Source organism: Pyricularia grisea, assembly GCF_004355905.1.
Source record: "Pyricularia grisea strain NI907 chromosome Unknown Pyricularia_grisea_NI907_Scaffold_1, whole genome shotgun sequence".
Lineage (NCBI taxonomy): Eukaryota > Fungi > Ascomycota > Sordariomycetes > Magnaporthales > Pyriculariaceae > Pyricularia > Pyricularia grisea.
The window spans coordinates 6,689,695-6,706,363 of record NW_022156716.1 but is presented as its reverse complement, the minus strand read 5'-3'; the positions used below and the strand labels follow the sequence as shown (position 1 = coordinate 6,706,363).

Genomic DNA, 16,669 nt, shown 5'->3' with positions numbered 1-16,669 from the left:
TGTATTTCTACAAAAGAATATCTCGGGCCATAATAAGCTGTGTAACAAGGCTTTTCATTTGACAACTTCGGGTATAGGGTTGGAATTTTACCTCGCTTGACTCGGGTCTTATAAATATATTTTCTAATGAGTAATCTAAATCAAACGCTATCTCTATTCATCCCTGACTCAAAACAGCATTCACATGCACAAAGGTCTCGCACAGTTGGTCTACCCATTTATCCAGCTCTCCCGACTCGCAAAGCGCCTGATCAGCATTCACTCCGATGCGGTAATGTCGGCCGTCGGGCTCGGGGACGGCAACCAGGGCCAAGTCGTGAGTGGTCTGATCAGCCAACTTCAGACCGATCATCATCTCTCCGCTGACGGTGGACGGGCGCTGCGTGATGTAGGGCATGAAGCCCGACAGGACCATTCGGTTGCCGTTGATGGTGCTTTCGGGGTTGAAGCCCTGGTTCTGGAAGGCGACGGTGAGTCCGAAGCGGTCGGCGTCGGCAGGCCAGTCCACGCCGGGGCTCGCCTTGACGTCGCGGATCGACATGGCCTCGTAAGGCGCCCCTTCGAGGTATTGCTCCTGCACCCGCAGCGCCAGGGACTTGAGGTCCGCCTCGCCGGCCCGGACATCCTGCACCCTGACGGGCATTGTGTTGCCCAGGTGGCCGAATATGCCCTGCAGGCGCGTGGGCAAGAACTGGCGCCCGGACGCGACGTTGCCGAAAACCACGTCGTCGCGCCCAGTCTCCTTGGCCACCAGCACCGCGCACGCCGTGGTGAAGACGGCCGCCTGCGTGATGCGCGCCGGCGCCTGCGCCTCGGGCGGCACGTCGATGATGCGCATCAGGAACCCGCCGCCGTCGCCGACCTTGCGTTTTGCCCGCAGATCCTCCAGGACCGTCAGGGACGAGCCCGCAAGCACCCGTCCCCAATGCTCGTGGCCCTTGGGGTGCATTTCGTACAGGTGCTTCATGTAAAGAGCGTAGCGCGGCGGCGGCGGCACGTCCACGCCCTCGTAGTGCGAGTGAAGGGTTTGGAGGAGCGCCGGGAGGCTCAGACCGTCCCAGATGGCGTGCGACATGCGGAGGACCATCCGGAGCATGCCTTTAGGGTCACGGAGTACGGCTATGCGCAGAAAGGGGTGTCCAAGTTTGAGGGGGCTTTTTTTGTCAAACTCCATCAGGCCAATGGTCGCCGCGTCGAAACCCCCCTCCTCGACGTCCACCTGCTCGACGGGGACATCGGGGCGGTCGAGGACGACTTGCCAGTAGCGGCCCTCGGCGCTCACAAACACGGTCCTGAGCATTTCAAAGGTCTGGATCGTCGATCCGCAAGCCTCAGCCAACTTGGCGGGCTCGTACCCGGCAGGCATGTCGATGAAGTAAATGTCCATGGTGCGCGGGACGCCAAGTGTGGGCTCATTGGCAAACCAGGCCTGGGTCGACGTGGCCGGGTAGACGTCGACAACACTCTGTTGATACTTGGGGTCCAGCTCTGGACAGATGGTGGACTTGACGAAGGCTTCGCCGGGGCACAGCTGAAAGTTGACGTAGTGGTCTTCCTCACTTTGGTCCTGGCTGCTGCTGTCCTCGCTGGTCGCTGCACGCTTCAGCAGGGTCTCGGCCATGTCTGCGAGCACCGGGTGGTCAAAGACGTCCTTGACCGACACGTGAGCCCCAAAGCGGTTGCTGAGACGAGCTGCCAGCTTCATGGCAAGCAGTGAGCTGCCGCCCAGGTCGAAAAAGTCGTGCGTCGCGCTTATCTGGTCGACCCCAAAGAGCTGCGAGTATTCTTGACACAAGGCAGCCTCGGTGTCGTTGCGTGGCGCCACATGGGCCGGCTTGCCCTTGCCGGTCGTGGGTGCTGTCGGTGTCTTCCTGGCCAGCTCAGTGAGCTGTTTGCGATCCACCTTTCCGCTGCTGTTCAGGGGCAGCTTCTCCATGATGACAATTGCCTGCGGCACCATGTAGGTCGGCAGCACGTGCTTAAGCCGGTCGCGGATGAGGGTTTCCATGTCTTCACCATCAGAGCCCTGGGCCTTTTGCTCCTTTTCGCCACCACTCCGCAGGCTTACAAAACCGATGAGGCTTGCATCACGAGCATCGTCGTTTTGGAGAACGACAACAGCGCCACCGCTGACGGCCTCATGCGCCTCGAGCATGGCAGTCTCGACCTCGGCCGGCTCCACCAGGTTGCCGCGGACCTTGACCTGGAAGTCCATGCGACCTATGAACTCTATCTGACCATCGACCGGCCGGCAGCGCACCCTATCTCCAGTTCTATATGCGCGCATCTGCTGACCGTCGATGGTCACATTTACGAAGCGGTTAAGGTCCAGGGCAGGGTCGTGGTATCCGCGCGCGAGTCCATCCCCAGTCACCACGAGCTCTCCCAACACTCCAGGGAGTACCGGACGCTGGTGGATGTCCATGACGTAGGCGCCCGAGTTGGCGATGGCGCGGCCGATGGGGACGCCGTTGGGAAGCTTGTCGTCGGCCCGCACCTCGTACATGGTGCTCTGCATGGCGTTTTCGGTCGGACCGTAGGCGTTGAGCACGGAGCGCTTGACCAGTCGCTTGGCCTCGAGGGCATCTCGGGGGTCGAACCTGTCCCCGACGTTGAAGAGGACATCCAGGGCGCCAATGGCGGCCGGAGCGTTGGCGAGGCACTGCTTGAGAAGTGTGGGCGTCATCATGGCCACTGACACATTGTGACGCAGGAACGCGGTCTCGAGCTCTCTACTGTCCAGCGTCGTGAAGTAGTCGATGCAGACCAGCGTTCCTCCGTTTAGCAAAGTGGTCCATACCTCCTGCACTGAGATGTCGAAACCGAGATTGCACAGGTGCGCCACGCGAGGGGCCGGCGGTAGGTGCGCTGTCACGTCGCTCTCAACGACAGTCCGCAGGAGAGCGCGGTGCTCTAACATGACACCCTTGGGCTTGCCTGTAGACCCGGACGTGAAGATTATGTAGGCAAGGCTCGTTGCTGATGGGCCCTTGCCAGCGTCTCCAAGGGGGCTTTCCTTTTCGGCCGTTTGATGTTGCTCTATGGCGGTGGCTATAGGAATAGCCTCGACGTTTAAACCCTCAAGTTTTGGCGGCTGCACGCCGTCCCCGAGGAGAAGGAGCTTGCAGTCCGGAACGGAGCTCAGGATGGTCTGGATGCGGCCATCGGGGGAGTTCACGTCCAGGGGGATGTAGGGTAGGCCTGCCTTGAGCACACCGAGGAAGCCCACGACGGTCTGGCATGACCTCGGCGACAGGATCGCTACCGGCGACTCTGAAGGTAGGTGTCGTTGGCGCAGCCAAGCCGCCACCTTGTCGGACTCCGCATCCAACTGAGAGTAGGTCATGCTCGATGCAGAGTCGACAACTGCGACGGCATCGGGCGAGGACGACGCCACCTTTTGCCGGAAAACGTCGACGACGCTACTGTCCCGGGGGTAGGGGAGCTGCTTGCCTCCACTGGAAGTGATGGTAGAACTGCTGGCATCCAGAGGAAGCTCTGCAAGCAACTTGGAGGGCTGGGCCAGACCTTGGCGGAGCACTCCCTTATAGACGTCGACGAGGGCCTGGATGGTCTCAGGCTCAAACAAGTCGGTAGCGTACATGGCCAGGCCCGAAATGCAACTCTCTCCACCGCGACGGAGCATGTGAACCTCGACATCGAAACCCGTGGACGCACCCAGGCCCGAGAGACCCTCGGTCAGGGACTCGGCGCGTAGGCCATCCAACTGCAGCGTCTCTGGGCCGTTCAGGTCGTGCATGACAAAGGCGATCTGAGCCAGCGGGTTGCGTGATAAGTCCTTGTGGCCCGGCAACACGGCCGATACGACGCGGTCAAAGGGCACTTCCTGATTCTCCATGGCGTCAATGACGGCCGGGTGCACCTGGTCCCGCACCAAGGTCTCCAGCGAGTCCCGCGCGGCGTCCACCTTGGCCCGCACGCACACCGTGTTGGCAAAGAAGCCGATCAGCCGCTCCAGCTCGGGCTCGGGCCTGCCGGCGGTGAAGACCACCACGTTGGCGTCTTCGGCCCCTGAGACGCGGTACAGAGCCGCGCGGAAGGCCGCGAGCAGCACAACAAACGGTGTCGTCTGATGGGCCTGCGCAAATGCTTTTACGGCCGAGTCTGTGTCAACGTCGATGGAGAAGTCAATCTTTGCGGCGCGCCCTGAAGGTAACCGAGGCCGCGGGTGATCGGTTCTAATCTCGGAAGGAGTGCTGTCGGCGAGCTGCTTGGTCCAGTATTGGAGCTGTTTTTGATACTTTTCTTGCTGGTGGTCCTGCTTCTGCCACAGGGCATAGTCGTGGTACTGCACCTCGAGCGGAGGCAACCACGGTTCGGGCTGACCGCTCAAGGCCGCCGAGTAGAGCTGGGCCAGGTCCCGCCAGAAAATGTCCATAGACCAGGCGTCTGATATGATGTGGTGCAGCACAGTCGATAGCACAAAGTGGTCGTCTGCCAGCCGCAGCAGCGCAACTCTCCACGCGGGCTTGGCGCTGAGGTCGAATGGGCTTGTCTGGTGTTGGGTCAAGGTCGCGTCGAGTGTGGTCTCGTCGACGTCCAAGACCTGGAGCTTGACGCCGCCGGACGGATGCACCACCTGCACGCCGACGCCGTCTTGATTCACAGACGTCGTGCGCAGCGTTTCGTGTCGCTGTTCCAAAGCGCCCAGCGCGGCTTCGAGCGCCTTAATGGAAAGGGAGCCACGTAAGCGCATGGCCACCGGGGTCAGATACCACGACGAGTTTGGGTTGAGCTGATCCAGGAACCACAACCGGGCCTGAGCAAACGACTGCTCAAAAGATGCGCCGCTTGTCGACGCGGGGATGAATGTTCTCGGCGTTGATGCAGCCTCAGTCAGGTTCAGGGCCGCAGCGATTCCAGCCAGCGTGGCGCCGCGCATCAGGTCTGTCGCCTTGAGGACTATCCCCTGTTTCTTTGCCATGTATACTAGCCTGATGGCCTTGACCGAGTCTCCTCCCAAGTCCAAAAAGCTTGCAGAATTGGGAAAGTCTGGTGTTGTGGATAACACCTGGCTCCAAATGCGCCGTAGGTTGTCCATCTTGTTGTCGCTGTGCTTGTTGGTAGGGTTCTGGACTGGTCAGTTTTGAAGTGGCTAACGTTGCTGGAAGAGAGGTGGAAGAAAAGGAGAGTAAACAACTTACAGGTGTCGACACCCCCAGCCCAACTATCTTCTCTACCAAGGTATTCATATTATTGTGTTTTTGACTCTGAAGTGTCATTTGCAAGTGATGAAATTTTTTGTTTTCGTTTTCCACAGTGACGACTTCACGGCCCCTTTATACTACGTAGGTCGTCTTGTGAGGTAACTCAATCAGCGGGGTGGGACAGTTGATAAAAGCGTTGTACGATTTGAATAGAGTTTGCTGTGGCAGCTGCAAGCCTGGGTCAACCCGTCACGTTCACGTTTAACAAGGGTTTTTGGAACCAAACTTCCGGACCTTGCTCGGACGCCTCGGAGCCCCACTTCCGGGTCTGACATTCGCCTGCGCACCTTGTCGACGGCGGCCGCACATAGGCCGAATTCCGAGGCGCTCAGTGCCGGAAATTGTGTACGTTGGCTTTTTTTTGGTTTTTTTATCGGTAGTTTGAGTTGCCAGGTATGGCCCTTCGTGGCAGTCAGACATATTAGTGTTAAAATGATAATGACTATCGCACTTGGGAGGGACATCCCGGTATACAATACAACGAGTGATCCCCTTTTCTTTTGTTGCAGAACAGATTGCAAATAGCTTTCTTTGTTATTTTACATGATAGGCAGGGATAATTAAATATAGCGATTCGCACTTCTTATTTGTCTCAAACAGAATCTCTACGCCTAGACGAGATCTATAAACAGTTAGTGATGACTTAACCAAACAAAGAATAAAACAAAAAGTTTCTACGTGTCCAGCCACTCGCATGTCTGACCAAGAATATTTTGAACGATGCGCATATGTAGATACATAGATGCCATTATTCTCTTACAACAAGCTCAGATAAGCGATGCTTATTGTCCTATTGACAAGGCAAGCCGCCCCCTACGCACGAAAATAATAGAGAACAATAAATGAAATTCATAACTAATTCCGTAATAATTAATCCTCAGTAAAGTAAGCCAACCCATCCTTAATCGCCCTCTGAAACCTAGTCACCCCAGGAGGAACGATCAGAGTGAAATGATCCGCATCAATCGAAGTGCACTTGACCTCACCCACCAGCTTGTCCCAACCATTGCATCCCAGTGGTTTTCCGGGCGGCACCACCCATCCCAACACACCGACGGCCGGATCCTCCATGAAACCAGCCGTCGCCTCCGTGGCGAGGCCAGTCTGGCTCAGCTCCTCGCGGACGTCCTGAGTCAACCGCTCCGCCACACCGCGTCGGCACCAGGCCAGCCAGACGCGCCGCGGACGGCTGCCCGGCGCCATTGGTTCTGGGTTGTACTCAGCGACCATGCGTATCATCGCCGCCATGTGGGCTTCGCCCTCGCGGGGTGGTTTGAGCATGGTCGGGGGCCGTAGCAAGTTTATGGCCGACGGCGGCAAGCCGAGGTCGGTGCGCGGCAGCGGGACGGCCATGTCGAAAATCATTAGGCCTTCCACTTCATATCCGTCGTTTATCAGCTGCCTCGCCGTTTCGTATGCGTAGACCGCTCCCAGGGAATATCCCGCCAGGAGGAATTTCCCGCTGGGTTGAGTTTCGATGATGCTTTCTTTGAAGAGCGTCGAGATCTCCTCGACCCCGCCAATGGGGTTGTAGGATTGGTTCAGGAGCGGAGATTCCAAGGCGTAGAGAGGTCTGCTATCGCTGAGCCGGCCCAGGTACATGTACGTTAGGGCGCTGCCTGTGCCGTCGGGGAACATAAAGAGCGGCGTCTGCCCGGATGCTTTGCGGCCTTGCAGCAAGACGACTTTGGACTTTCCACTTGGTTTCGCAACCGATGCTGCAGTGGCTACCTCGGAGTTGCTGAGTGTGGTTTTGCTTGAGGTTGTTGATGGAGCTGGACTCGGCATCTGGGTTATTTGAGCCCGAGTGTCACTTGACGTCGTTGGCCGTTTGCCATCATCTCCGGGCGCAGCAGTGACAGAAATTCCTGAGGTACTTCGCCCTGCGATAGGTTTTACCTCCGGGATTTCGATAGAGACCACCTCCGGATCGTCCAGCGGTGGTATCTGTGGCTCATACTCAACGCTCAACTCCTTGTCGCACTCAAACTCCAGATATGCAGCCACAGTTTGAATGTGAGTTGAAGGCCCAGCGCACAAGACCCTCAACTGACCGGCATCCTCCACGGTCGACTTGACATCGCACAGCCCCCGGGTAAGGTTTAGAGGCTGGGTAAGTATCTCCCGGGCCACCAGCGACAAAAGACCCCTCCACGTCGGCGCAGAGAGCAAGCCGCCCTCCCCCAATGATATCAGCTGGACGTTTGCGCGAGGGACAGTGCTGTCCAAGTCGCCGTGCACGCTAGTCATGCCACCCATTATCTGCTCCATTTCGGTGTCGGTAGCGGCTGGGCCAACATGCACGTAGCCTTTGATGGGCAACTCGAATTTCGGAAGGTCCTTGATCTGCTGGTTGGTGCTGAAGAAGTGTTGCAGGACGGGCGGCGGGCCGATGACGGTATGCCACGACTCCTCCAGGCCCGTGCCCGCTATTCTGAGCGTTTGATCCTGAGCCGTACTCTGATTTCCCTAGCTGTTAGTAAATGACTTGCGATTATGGGCAAGTGAGTTTTGTGCACGCACCTGAGCCTCGTGATACACGTCCAGGATGGACTGCAACTGGGCAGCGTCTATACCAGAAACATACCAACCCCATCTGCCGGGGCCATCATATACCGCCCTTGTTCTCGCGCCGATAATTTGTACGAGGCGGACTGCAAGTCTGATCGAATCAAGCCCTGCCTGGCACAGCGAGGACATGTCATGGGCGGTTGGAAAGGTCACAGCGTTCAGCAGGCCGCCACAGACAGCCGCCAGACAGATGGGAACTTGCGAGGAGAACATTTCAGGGTTGGACGCGGCATACCTAGACAAATGCGGTGAGCCAAGATGCAACCAACTCTACAGGGATTCTGGACAACTCACTGTATCAGAACACCGGCCCTTACGGTCGTCACCAAGACAGTGGTCAAGCCGCTGTCTGTTGCGGAAAACTTCTCGGCACATTGCAACAAATCTGTGAAATCAGCATCCAAGTGTTGCTGAAAAGCGGACGCGCTCAGCTCATCTCGCAAGAGTGACGTTGCCCTGCCCAAAAATAGCTGTAGCCAAGGGCTGGCTGGTGCCTGCGAGTAGAGAAGCTGGAGCGTGTCGGATATACTATCTGTCTGGTCGCCAAACACCAGTACCAGGCGATCTTGAGAGCCGACAAAATCAGTCATGTTTGCATGGCAGGGTTCGTGTATTGATGAATTGGTCTAAAGTTATGCAATGGCAAAGGGAGTATCAAAAAAACTTCCGTAGCATAGAGAACAAGAAAGAAAAAAAAAAAAAGGAAAGAAAAAAACAGTAGTTAGATTAGTCGGCCAAGGAGTCCCTGTACCGGACTTGGTCGGTGCAAGACCGGTGGGATCTTGTCGCAATAAACGAAAACAGTCAAAACCGATTGCTCCCGTCAATGACTAATGTCAGTCAGTGAGTTCAGTAGAAGTAAAAGTTGCTTACAGAAAGTACCCACATAACCTTACATGAATAATTACCGCGTAAGCCGTAGAGACATGCTCCGTAGGCGCAATCCGGCCCCACGTCCGCAGCAAGTATGTGAAACTCAATCGCTTCCGAAACCCATGTCCGAGATTCCAGCGCCGGAGAACAGTGGGTTTCCGGAACTTTGACTGGGAAAGGCCATGGGGAAAAATAATACGCACCCAAAACTCTGGTCTATAATGATATCCTCTCGCTAGCACGGAGTCATCTTTTGCTCATAAAGGCACACGACACCAAGTAAAGCGTATTTATATGGAAACGGGCAAATGAAGTCATAACTGCCCACCCTCAGCTCATCTTCTTTATACCAAACCGACCATAACCATATTTCAAAAGACACCGAGGCCATGTCGTCTCCTATTGCCGTTGTTGGGCTGGCATGTCGCCTGCCTGACGATGTATCCTGCCCAGAGGAACTGTGGCAGGTGATTTTGGAACAAAGAGGTATTTTTTTGCTTTTGTCCCTCCCAAGCCGAGAAGGAGCCGGCTCATTGACTGAAACGACGATGTAGACACCCTTTCCGAGCCTGGTGATAGATGGAACACAGATGGCTTCCACCACCCCGGGCGCAGTAAATCACGGACGACGGCAAGCAGGAAATCACATTTCCTCAAGAGGGACGTGATGGCTTTCGACGCGCCGTTTTTCAATGTCAACGCGGCCGAGGCGTTATCAATGGCGCCGGAACAGCGCATCGTGTTGGAGGTGACCTACGAGGCTCTGGAAAACGCAGGTCTGACCCTGGAGGCTGTGGCTGGGTCCAAAACCGGTTGCTACGTCGGAACTTGCGGTACAGACTACAGAGATAGCATCGTCCGGGACACCGAGACGGCACCACGATACACGGCCATTGGTTTCACCAACGAGGTTAGTTTTTGATTCGCGTCCAGTGCCGACCACACCCGGTGACTAACGATTAAAACAATACAAAAGATGCCCGCCAACAGAGTGTCATGGTTTTATAACATGAAGGGCCCTAGTATGACGCTCTCGACGGCATGCTCCTCCAGCCTGTCCGCGATCCACGTGGCATGCCAGGGGCTCCTTACGGGGGAGACGGATATGGCGGTGGCTGGAGGCGTCAATCTGATGTTGAACCCTGATATGCTGATTTTCTTGAATCGCATGGGCTTTAGCTCGCCCGAGGGCCGTTCCAAGTCCTTTGATGCGTCAGGGGACGGGTATGGTCGCGGTGAGGGCTGCGGAATTGTGGTGCTCAAACGTCTCGACGACGCTATTCGCGACAAGGATCCCATTCGCGCCATCATTCGGGGCACCGGTATTAATTCAGACGGCTATACACAGGGGTTCACCACCCCAAGCACCGAAAGTCAGGCCGCGTTGATCAGGGAGGTGTACAGCCGGGCGGGCCTGGACGTGGCCGATACCCAATTTTTCGAGTGTCACGGCACTGGCACCAAGGTCGGCGACCCTCTAGAGACGAAGGCGGTCTACGAGACGATCGCGGCGAAGAAGTCGCAGCCGTTGGTGATCGGCAGTGTGAAGCCCAACGTATGTTTTTACCTTATTTTTTTGTCTATCTATTCCCCCGGATTTCTCTTGAGCGTTGGTCCTTGGCTGTATGCTTTGACTAACATCCATTTTCTCTTGTCTAGATTGGTCATTTGGAAAGCGCCTCGGGCGTCGCGGCACTCATCAAATCCATATTGGCTCTGGAAAAGGGCCTAATCCCACCGCAGGTCTTCTTCAAAACTCCAAACCCGGCGATACCCTTTGAGGAATGGAACTTGAAAGTGCCGACGACGCTCATGCCATGGCCGGCCACGCGGGGCCCTAGGCGTGTGAGCATAAACAATTTTGGCGTGGGTGGCACCAACGCACATGTCATCGTAGATAGCGCGCCCCCGAGGCGCGGCGGCGGCGGCCAGGAGTCCACGGGGCGGAAGAAGCAACGGCTCTTTGTAGTCAGCAGTCGGGACAACAGCGGCGTCGTCCGGGTCGCACGGTCGCTGGCGGCCTACCTCGACAAACACTCGGCCAAAGCCTCTCCCGTGGCCGACCTCGCGTACACTCTTGGTAGCAAACGGTCGCGTCTGCCGTGGAAGACCTTTTGCATCGCGAGCGGGCCTACCGATCTGCGGGCCAACCTGCTCGCCCTGACCGCCGACACGGCTGTAAGGGCCAGCGGCGCAGGGCGCATCGGCTTTGTTTTCACCGGCCAGGGCGCCCAGTGGGCGACGATGGGTCTGAAACTAATGGGTACGTTTTTCTTTTTTTTTTTTTTTTTTTTTTTCCCTTTCTTGTTTTGTTGATCTTTTATATAATCCTTGCCCCCATTATGTGCCCGCTGGCTGCTAAATATTATGATTGTAAACAGAATTTCCCGTCTTCAAACGCAGCTTTGAGCAGTGCCAGAGCTACCTCAAGGACCTGGATTGTCCATGGGATGCCGCCGAGGAACTTAGCAAACCGGTCGAAACCAGCCGCATCAAGTCTCCGTGGTTAAGTCAACCGATGTGCACCATAATCCAGATCGGCCTGGTGGACCTTTTGGCCTCGTGGAATGTCACACCGGCAAAAGTGGTCGGTCATTCGAGCGGCGAAATAGCAGCCGCCTACTGCGCCGGTTTCCTTTCGGCGCGGGAGGCGGTCGAGGTAGCCTACCTTCGTGGCAAGTTGTGCGCCGGCCTCATCGAGGACGAGGGCAGAAACGGAAGCACGGGAGGTATGCTCGCGGTGGCCTGCTCACGCGAAAAGGCCGAAGAGCTCATTTCCGAGGTGGACGCGGGGTATTTGACGGTTGCCTGCGTTAACTCACCCTCCAACGTTACTATTTCTGGTGATGTGGCTGCCATCGAACAACTGCATGACAAACTCAAGACCATGTCCGTGTTCGTGGCCCGGCTCAAGGTTGACGTGGCCTACCACTCAAACCATATGCAGAAAATCTTCCCCGACTACGTGCAGTCCTTGGCGCAGCTGCATCCGTCCGGTAGCGACCGCAACATTACCATGGTATCGAGCGTGGAGGCGGCTGAAGTGGACGCCGAGGCCGTCAACGGCTTCTACTGGGGACGCAACCTGGTGTCTCCGGTCCTCTTCTCGGATGCTCTGGCAGAGCTGGTCAGGCCGGGTCAAGGCCCTAGCACCGTTGATGTGCTAGTTGAGATTGGACCGCACGGAGCGCTCAAATCAAGCGTGGGGGAGATCCTCGCGACTATCAACGCCAAGGCCGTCGAGCACATGTCATCGCTGTCGCGCGGTAAGGACGATCAGCTTATGGTGTTGACGCTGGCCGGCAACCTGTTCACGCGCGGCATCGACATCGACATGGATCAGGTTAACGGCGCCGGGACGCTGCTCACCGACCTGCCGCCGTATCCGTGGCAGCACTCGAAACGTTTCGATGCGAGTTCACGTATAGCCCGCGAGTATAATATGAGGGACTACCCGCCTTCGAGTCTCCTGGGCGCCCCAATGCCCTCAGTCGGTCCGGGGGAGCACATTTGGAGGGGCTATTTGGATTTGGCCGAAGAGGGCTGGGTGCGCCATCACGTTATCGGAGGTGCCATATTGTATCCCGGCGCCGGTCTTGTGGCTATGGCCTTGGAGGGAGCTCGTAGACTGGCCGATCCGGGACGCACTATACGCTCCGTTAAATTGCGTGACGTGGCCTTTGGGCTGGCCACCATCGTCAATGACGAGCGGGCCACTGAACTTGTCCTACACACCCGGCCACATATACTCGGCACCCTCGGCTCTAGCCCGGCTGCGTGGCTCGAATTCAGCATCTCATCTTCGGGCGGTCCCGACATGCCCCTGCGCGAGAACTGCCACGGTTTAATGCGCATCGAATACGAAGGCGTCGGAGACGGGGAGGAAGAAGCCGCCGTCAGCTCAGCCCTGGTTGACTATCAGGCCGCCGCGGCCGCTTGCACCGACGAGCTAACCGTCGAGGACTTCTATCGTGACGCGGCGGCCACTGGCCTCGGGTTCGGCCCAACCTTCCAGAACATGCAAAAGATTTGGTACCGTCCAGGCGAGGCCGTCTACCAGATCCGCATCGCCGACCCGGGCGAGACTTACAGCTCGGCGCAGCCAGGCCGCACGCACTTCATCCACCCAACCACCATGGACTCGATCGTGCAAACCACCTTCGCCGCCATGTATGCCGGGCCGGGCAAGCCCGTCACCGAGCTGTTTATCCCCACTTTTGTCAAAGAGCTCGAGTTCTCTGCCGATCTGCCCTTTGACGTCGGCACCACCCTCCAAGGCTTCACGACGGCCAAGGCGCATGGAATCGGCGAGATCGACGCCACCATGGACATTTTCGACGACCAGTCGTCGAGGCGCTACGTCAAGATCCGCGGCTACCGAGCCACCGCCGAGGCAAGGTCTGATACCAGCGGCGAGGTCGTGTCCGACATTAAGCCGGGGTTGGCCTACTCAACTCGCTGGGAAAACTCTCTCGACCTCGTTTCCCGGGAGGATCTAGTCAAGGTCGCGACAGGCCAGACCCCAGACGAAAGATTGGCGAAGGTGAGTGAACTATACCATTGCATTGTGGGAGCAAACTCGATACTAACAAGAGCCTTAGATTGTTGCCATGATCCTCCACCAGTCTCCCAACACCACTACCCTCGAAGTTCTGGACGGGAAAAGCCGTGCGATCCATCCGACGATTGTGGCAGATCCCCGGCCGCAACAGATAAAATACGCCGTTCTAGAAGGCTCACCAGCTCCTGATGTTGACGGCGAGGTCTTGGAGTTGAAGCCTGGTAAAGCCGCCGAGACACAATTTGATCTCGTTATCATTGGTCAGGGTAGCAGCCAGAGCCTCAACGACCGAGTAATCTTTGATCACATCCTGGGTCATGTTAAGCCTGGCGGTCGGATCATCTTCGGCTTCGACTATGAACAGCTCAGTAGGGCGGCGCTGCCGGGGGCCCAGGTTGACGTTCTCGGCCACGGCAGCGATGCTGCGACCATCTTGACTGTGCCTCTATTGACCAACGGCCATGCTGCACCTGCAATGACGAATGGCCACACTACTCCTCCACTGACGAACGGCCATGCCCCCGTTGCCGTCAACGGTGACACCACATCTTTCCAAGATAAGGTTCTGCTCGTCCAGCCAGCGTCGCCAAATGGCGCAGTGCAGTCATTTTCTGGACAGTTGGCTCAAGTTCTTCAGGACCAGGGGTTCGAGACCGACACCGTTACATGGAGCCCGGAGGTGGCATCGGCCGCGCCCGTGAAACATGTCATTTCTCTACTTGAGTTGGACACCCCGTTTATGGACAGCCTTTCCCAATCCGACTTTGATCTTTTAAAGGGGCTCGTCCTCAAGGCTGAAAGCCTCCTCTGGCTGACTGCGTTGAGTGGCCCGTCGGCGTACGTCATCGACGGCGCCCTGAGGGTTGCCAGGAGGGAGCTCGGCAACCAGCAACTTAAAGTGCTGCACATGTCGTCGTTGGACAACGGCCCCGCTCTCGCAGTCAAAGCACTGGTCTCTGACGAAACCGAGTTCCTCCAAGACGATCAAGGCTTTCTCAAGATTGGCAGGGTTGTTGAAGACCACAACCTCAACGCCCAAGTCTCGTCATATGAGGGTACCGGCACGCATATGGAATCGATAGCAGCCTGTGGACTTCCTCTTAAACTAAGCATTTCCAAGCCCGGGCTGTTGGACACTCTCTACTTTGGTCCCAGAGAAGAGCCGGCTGAGTTGAAGGAGAATGAGGTCGAAATCCAGATTAAAGCATCTGGAATGAAGTAAGTTGATCACACTCTCAAGAAATCTCGTTGTCTTTTGACAACTTCCAACTGTTGAACGCATTTCTAATTTTGTTTTTGTTTTGAAAAACTAGCTTCCGAGACGTTATGATTTCCATGGGCCTGATCAATTATCCTCACCTTGGATTTGAAGGCGCTGGCGTTGTATCCAGAACGGGAAGTAAAGTAACAAACGTTCAAGTTGGGGATCGTGTTAGTGCGCACGTTTTTGGTTCCCACTCCAACATCGTCCGGACCATCGATATCTGGTGCGCAAAAATACCGGACAGCATGTCTTACCAAGAAGGAGCCTCGCTTCCTGTGGTTTTCACCACGGCTTACCACGCGTTGGTAAACATTGCAAAATTGCGTCCAAAACAATCCGTCTTGATCCACGCCGCTGCCGGAGGTGTTGGGCAAGCTGCTATCCAAATAGCTCGGCATCTGGACCTGCAGATTTACGTTACGGTCGGTTCCGAAGACAAGAAGGAGCTAATCGTCAACCGCTATGGTATTCCCAAAGAACACATTTTCGATTCGCGCAGCGCCAGCTTCGTTATGGGTATTAAGCGTGTTACAGGTGGCCGCGGTGTGGACTGCGTCCTTAACTCCTTATCTGGCGAACTTCTTCGGCAATCCTGGGTAAGTAAACACCGTTTCCCTGTCCCCTTGCTTTGGCTGTATCCACCATATGCATTCTTACCTGCTAACATCAAAACAGTATTGCCTGGCACCCCTTGGTACGTTTGTCGAAATCGGCAACCGCGATATCAACGACAACACAAGATTGGATATGGCTCCTTTCAGTGCCGGGACTACCTTTACCTCTTTCCCGCCGCTTGAAGTACTTTCCGGTAATCCCGAAATCATGGCGGATAACTGGCGCAAGGTTTTCGACCACATCCGGGAGGGGACGTTCCATGCCCCGACCCCGTTAACCGTTATCCCCGTCCACAAGGTCAAAGACGCATTTCGACTTATGCAGCACGGCAAGCACCGTGGTAAAATCGTGCTGTCTTTTGAAAACAGTAACGATGAGGTTCCAGTACTGCGAAACCCCAGAACTGCCCTGAGTTTGGATCCTTCTGGCACATATTTGCTAGTCGGAGGTTTGGGAGGTCTTGGTCGGTCGTTGGCGGAGATGCTAGTCGACTCTGGCGCCCGCAATATTGCATTCATTTCTCGCTCTGGAATGACGCAACCGGCGGCCAAAGCCATTGTTGAACAGCTCTCTGTGCGGCCGAACGTCAACGTTAAAGTATACGCCGGCGACGTTTCGAACCAAGCATCGTTGGCCACCGCGTTGAAGAGCTGTAGCGACGAACTACCCCCGATTAAAGGCGTTTTCCAAATGGCCATGGTTCTCCGGGACGCTGTTTTCGAAAACATGACGGCTGATCAATGGACGGCGACCGTTAAGCCCAAGATCGATGGTACGCGGAATCTGCACGAGTATTTTGGTTCTGACAAGCCCCTGGATTTCTTCATCATGTTCTCTTCCTTGTCCGGCGTTATAGGTAACCGTGGCCAAGCCAATTACGCCGCCGGCAACACCTACCAGGACGCCTTGGCCCACCACCGCCGCTCGCTGGGTTTGAACGCCTGCGCCGTTGACCTGGGTATCATGCTCGACGTCGGCGTGCTGGCCGAAACCGGGACAGCTGGTGACCTGGTCAAATGGGAAAGGCTTATGGGCATCAAGGAGCCGACATTCCACGCTCTAATCAAGACCGTCGTCAATGGCGGCCGATCCCCCGATTTCCCCGCCCAGATCACCGTCGGCCTGGCCACGGCCGGCGTCTTCCAGGCCGCCGGGATCCCCTTTCCGGACTGGCTGGCCGAGGCGCGGTTCGGCCACCTGGCAACCACGAGCTCGGACGCCGCCACGGCCGACGCAGGCGCCGAGGGTAACAAGTCGACCTCGGCGTCGCTGCCGGCACAGCTGGCGGCGGCCAAGACCACCGAAGAGGCCCTGACCGCCATGATCGACGGACTGGTGGACAGGCTGTCGGCGGTGGTATCCATCCCGACTTCCGAGGTTGACACCTCCCGGCCCATGTACATGTATGGCGTCGACTCGTTGGTCGCCATGGAGTTTAGGAACTGGCTTCAGCGGGAGATCAAGGCCGACATTGTACTATTCGAAGTCTTGGAGGCGGTGCCCATAACCAAGTTTGCCGAGAAGGTCGTTTCAAGGACTAAGCTGCTGAAGATTTAA

At 56.6% G+C, this 16,669-nt stretch overlaps 3 protein-coding genes across 3 annotated transcripts; 1 reads left to right on the top strand and 2 right to left on the bottom strand.

The window, feature by feature from the left end:
* Positions 1-157: 157 nt before the first annotated feature.
* On the bottom strand, positions 158-5,062 carry PgNI_02067 (uncharacterized protein; the record flags this gene model as incomplete). Its single annotated transcript, XM_031122135.1, has 1 exon — positions 158-5,062. One exon carries the CDS (start codon positions 5,060-5,062, stop codon positions 158-160), a length of 4,905 nt encoding a protein of 1,634 aa, XP_030986193.1.
* A 1,036-nt stretch (positions 5,063-6,098) lies between these two features.
* On the bottom strand, positions 6,099-8,389 carry PgNI_02066 (uncharacterized protein; the record flags this gene model as incomplete). The annotated part of the gene is made up of 3 exons (XM_031122134.1): positions 6,099-7,688; positions 7,752-8,034; positions 8,094-8,389. 3 exons carry the CDS (start codon positions 8,387-8,389, stop codon positions 6,099-6,101), a joined length of 2,169 nt encoding a protein of 722 aa, XP_030986194.1.
* Positions 8,390-9,061: 672 nt separating this feature from the next.
* Positions 9,062-16,669, top strand: PgNI_02065 (uncharacterized protein; the record flags this gene model as incomplete). Its single annotated transcript, XM_031122133.1, has 8 exons — positions 9,062-9,158; positions 9,227-9,582; positions 9,649-10,227; positions 10,332-10,935; positions 11,054-13,215; positions 13,274-14,451; positions 14,547-15,093; positions 15,173-16,669. 8 exons carry the CDS (start codon positions 9,062-9,064, stop codon positions 16,667-16,669), a joined length of 7,020 nt encoding a protein of 2,339 aa, XP_030986195.1.